Source organism: Cladophialophora psammophila, assembly GCF_000585535.1.
Source record: "Cladophialophora psammophila CBS 110553 chromosome Unknown aczJe-supercont1.45, whole genome shotgun sequence".
NCBI lineage: Eukaryota > Fungi > Ascomycota > Eurotiomycetes > Chaetothyriales > Herpotrichiellaceae > Cladophialophora > Cladophialophora psammophila.
In genome coordinates, this window is record NW_006912966.1 from 14,994 (window position 1) to 19,478 (window position 4,485).

The 4,485-nt window shown below is 46.7% G+C and overlaps 2 protein-coding genes across 2 annotated transcripts in view; both read left to right on the top strand.

The window, feature by feature from the left end:
* Nucleotides 1-165, top strand: part of A1O5_13249 (uncharacterized protein) — a gene marked incomplete at both ends in the record, with an annotated part of 505 nt that extends 340 nt beyond the window's left edge. The window contains one exon of the mRNA XM_007753815.1: nucleotides 50-165. Coding sequence (XP_007752005.1) covers nucleotides 50-165 — 116 coding nt within the window. The remainder of the gene's footprint in view (nucleotides 1-49) is intronic.
* Nucleotides 166-1,678: 1,513 nt separating this feature from the next.
* On the top strand, nucleotides 1,679-2,781 carry A1O5_13250 (uncharacterized protein; the record flags this gene model as incomplete). The annotated part of the gene is made up of 3 exons (XM_007753816.1): nucleotides 1,679-2,398; nucleotides 2,463-2,545; nucleotides 2,595-2,781. 3 exons carry the CDS (start codon nucleotides 1,679-1,681, stop codon nucleotides 2,779-2,781), a joined length of 990 nt encoding a protein of 329 aa, XP_007752006.1.
* Nucleotides 2,782-4,485: the final 1,704 nt, after the last annotated feature.

A 4,485-nucleotide genomic window follows, 5' to 3' on the forward strand; every position in this document is an offset into this window, starting at 1 on the left:
GACCATGATGACTATGGCAAGAAGAGTGACCATGATGGCTACAAAAAAGGGTGGAAGAGGGATAGTGACTATGGAAAGGACCATGATGGTCATGGCAAGAAGAATGACTACGATAACTATGGCAAGAAGGACTATGAAGACCACTACAACGTCGGCTGGAACTGAGGTGCTTACGTACAGCTGACAAAGGGGAGAGTGTCAATGCTGGCGAGAAGAAAGCAATAATTGTCCGTTCTGAAAAGGAATGAGAATAGGATGCTGAATTTTGGAGACAAATGAAGGGGGAAAAGGAGGAAGAGTTCCGGGAGCACAACGGGAGAGTTGTATGGACGACTTAAACGACTAGCTAATGGGCGGGCTTTCGCTGGCAAAAGCTGCATTCCTTTTACTACGTACTTCCTCTGCTTGGACATCAACTCATATGGCCCTGGCCACAATGGCATTTTCCTCGACTTTCCCGGTTTCCAAACTATAAAGACCGCCCTATAGCTTAAGTAGGCTACTATAAGCTTAACAAAGGCCGCCCCATATATAGACGATCTTTAAGCAGAGCGATATTTCGAATATCTACCTTAAGCCCTACAGGTGAACCTCTGCTGTACCTAAGGATGACGAAAGGGCACCAGATATTCTACCGGCTGATAGCGACAGCGGGTAAGGGAGTTTTAGCTGTGATGGGCCGTGGATCTAGTTGTTGAAATGACTAGAACATCTAGCAATGGAAAAAACAACCAAGAGTCTATTAGCCGTGAATTGAAGTATGCGTGTTTTGCGCGATCATGGGAATGCCAATTAAGGTTCACTGCGTTGTAGGACGTTCCCTTGAACTCTGGTACCGCGCATCTTCCAACCACTGCCCAGGCTCAAAAAGGAGCAATGGAAAGCATTCCCAATGCTGTAAGACGTATAACTTTTTCCAGCGGCGGTATCTTTAGTTCGTTATCTCTGTTTCGGGAAAACGTACGCGTTTTATATTGTAACAGAGCACTTCAGGGTTCAGCGTGCACGTGCAAAAACGCACAGAGGTCTGTCCAGCAGATCGGGAATCGAGAACGCGTTTCTGGTTGGCACTAACAAGACAACACCACCACCAAAACCACCCAGAGGGGCAGCGGCTAAGGCTACGAACACCTAGCACAGCGGTAGCATCGAGGAACAGGACAGGATTGAGAAAACACTTAGAAATTAGGTAGACGGCACCAAAAAGCTATGAAATTCATGATACTCTGCTCAAACTATAAAGAATGGCACTCTGCCAGCACTATAATTTGTCTCGCACTCCCCCTGCCAGCCTATTTTGGTTTGACATGTGGCTAGATAACCTCTTTCTCCCCTGCTACCACTCTACCAGCTCTGTACAGCATAGCATAGCTACTTTGCCTTGTTACAATACTATTTTTAGTTCTCGGTGGAAAGTTCTTCTATATTCTTTAGAGGCTCTAATCTAGTAGCTAGCGAAGAGTCTATATACTTCCAGTGATTCAGGCTTTTAGCTTTAATCTTAATCACCTAGAGCTAATTTTCCTAGGTCTCTCCGCTAGTGAGTGTTATAGAGGTGAACTTAATTAGCGAGGTCTCGGAGTCTACGATGGTGGTTATAAGGAGTTACGGAGCGAGATAGATAGGTTGTAATATTAAGGAATGGAGCAATAGCAAGGTTAAGAGCGAGATAGATAGAATGATAGGTTTACAACGTGAACAGAATTACCGGCGCGATCTAGAACCGCACCGGGCTTATAACTGTTATACACAGAATGAGAGTGGATCTATCTGCTTGATTATATTCTGTCCCCCTGGCTATTTAAAGAGACTCTGCCTGTTTATATACACTTTGGCCTGCAACCGAAAGAGTATTCCTGAAACCTCCTATTCGGTCGGCATCCTATCACAGATCAGCGAGAACAACGGTGTTGAGGTAAGTGGCGCAGTTGGCGAAACGCCTAGCGTCTCAGGTGGTTTGCCACACAGTGGCTATCTCGAGACCCTGTCAACAGCTTTTGTTCTTGCAGTCGACATCAATGCGGCCGGAAATGAGCAAACAGCAGCTTCTTGTCCTTCAGGGACTTGTTACGCACTGACCGCCGATATCACGCTAGAATCATCCTGGCGAGAAATACTTTCGACGACCTTGGCAAAATTCTCCAATCGCTTGGATGTCGTGGTAAACTGTGCCGGCGTCGTGCACCACGCAGCTCCTGCACATGAGATCTCAGAGGAGACGTTCGATCGCATGTACAAGGTCAATGTCAAGCCCATTTTCTTGAGCACAAAGGTTGTTGTCGCATGGTGGAAGGAGAACAAGTTACCTGGGCACTATATCAATTTCAGCAGCGCAAGGGAGCCAAGACCTCGACCGAAGATGGTGTGGTATTCTGGATCCAAAGGCGCTGTTGCAGGCGTGAGTATCCTCTCGACTGGATAAACTTGGATAATATTGGGTTAATAGTCATACCTCGCCACAGACGACGAAAGGCCTTGCAGCAGAGTATGCATGCGACAAAATCAGGTTTAACTATATTCGGGTTTCTCTGGGAGAGACAGGAATGTGAGATTGAGGAAGAAGACACAATTGGCTTTGGACTGATGAGCAACAGGCTACTGGCCGCTGTTGCGGGCAACGACACCCCCGAGAACCGTAAAACCTATCTCGATACGATTCCTCTGGGACGTTTATGCCAGCCCACAGATATCGCGGACATGGTGTGCTTTCTCGCATCTGATGAAGCATGCTATATTACGGGAGCAGGCTTCGATGTCGACGGAGGTAGGTGTGTCAGTTAAAAGATTGGTCGTGAAGAAGCCCGAGTGATCTCGTGTCAAGGCTCGATCGCCACTATAAATCGCATTCCACAAGCCACAATATAGTAAAATCAAAAGATGTCTGCACTTAGTTGGATTCATCCATAGTGACGCCATTTATAGCCCTAGACTATAACTTTGCTCCTGTCCCTGGGTACATGCTCCAAAATATTTATGGCTCCGTGAATGAATGGTCTAATAAAGTGATGGTCGCTCATATTCGCTCTGCTATGAGGTCTCTAGAAGAGCCTCGTATGGCGTTTGCTTGTCCCTTGCAAAGATGCTATTTAGTTCAGACTCCGTGAAGCCAAAGGCATCAATAAATGAATTGACATGACCGTCGAAAGCGGCGATGCTATCCCTTACACGAGGGACTTACTACGTTTATTAGTGCTTCCACCGCAGGAGCATGATCTTTTGGCGCACTTTCTTGTACACATTGCGAATCACATCAAAACTCGTATCCTTGCCCGCGTGAACATCGTCGATCTGTTGTCTCGCCAAAAGGGCAACAGGATGCTCGAGAGAGTCATCTTGGATCTCAGAGTCACGAAGTGACTTAGTAGTGATTGCAATCAACCTCGTAACATCATTCTGCGGGCTCTTCAAGTGAACAAGGTACCAAAGGGCGGGGATGTCCTGCCCGGAATTCCTGCACAATCAGGAGTCCGAGATGCCGGATTCGTGAAGACTCACTGGCTCAATGCTTGACGACTTCATTTCCAATCTGCTCCTATTAGACGGGTGCGGGGTTTCCTTGGCTGCCGCTACACCTTTAAGTTTATCGAGGAGCGGATCAGGCGGTGCTATTATATAGAAGTGGTCAAAACTATTTACTTGTGAACCCTGAGCCCAGGTTTTGAGCCGACAGGCAATGATCTCACCGCAGGAGGTCGTAATATTCAAGTTGCCCACCCGAAACTATTCTCATCAATCGAAGTGCTCAAAATTCAAGGCCGTGGCTTTGATATTGCATCGCTGATCTCACATCGAAAATCGGTATACGCCTCAACTCGGTCTTACCCTCTTAATCCCCCTTATCCATAGTTTCTTGGGCTGCCCAGTACCTTTCCTAGTCACGAAAGAACCAATCAGGCGTGGGGCAGACCACAATGCGGTCTTCAAAACAATTCCAGTAAACCGGCGTCGCTTTCCCGCAGAGGTGGCTCAAGCTGTGGTGTTCTTGTGTAACGATAGGGCGAGCTTGATCGCTGGAGAACAGTGTTCTGTCTCAGCGGCGAAAGTATCTGCTTGTTAAAGAGAATAGGCCTTCTAGCTCAAAAGTGATGCCGTGTCCAGACATCTAGTAGTGGGCACTCTTTTGTCTATACCTTTGTCCATGTTTCGTAGGAAATGCGGAAAATGTCTACAGGCCAAAAAGGATGATGCCTTTCCATGAGCCATGGAAAGTGCGAACCAAGGGCGATTTTCCCATTGAGATCTGGGCGTAAACGATTGGACAGCGTATTGCTACTTGAGTACAAAAAGGCTGTATGAGAAGCAGTTGGATGGAGCAAAGCGAAATCAATGGGGCGAGCGTTCTCCCCTCGTCCCTATATAGTATTTATTCATTTATTCAAAGATCGCCTAGCTTTATCTTTAGTCTCCGGTTCCACAAACTACAGCAATCGATCCCCTCGAATTCTCTGATCAAGGCTATTCCAAAAAAAAAAAAAAAAAAAAAAA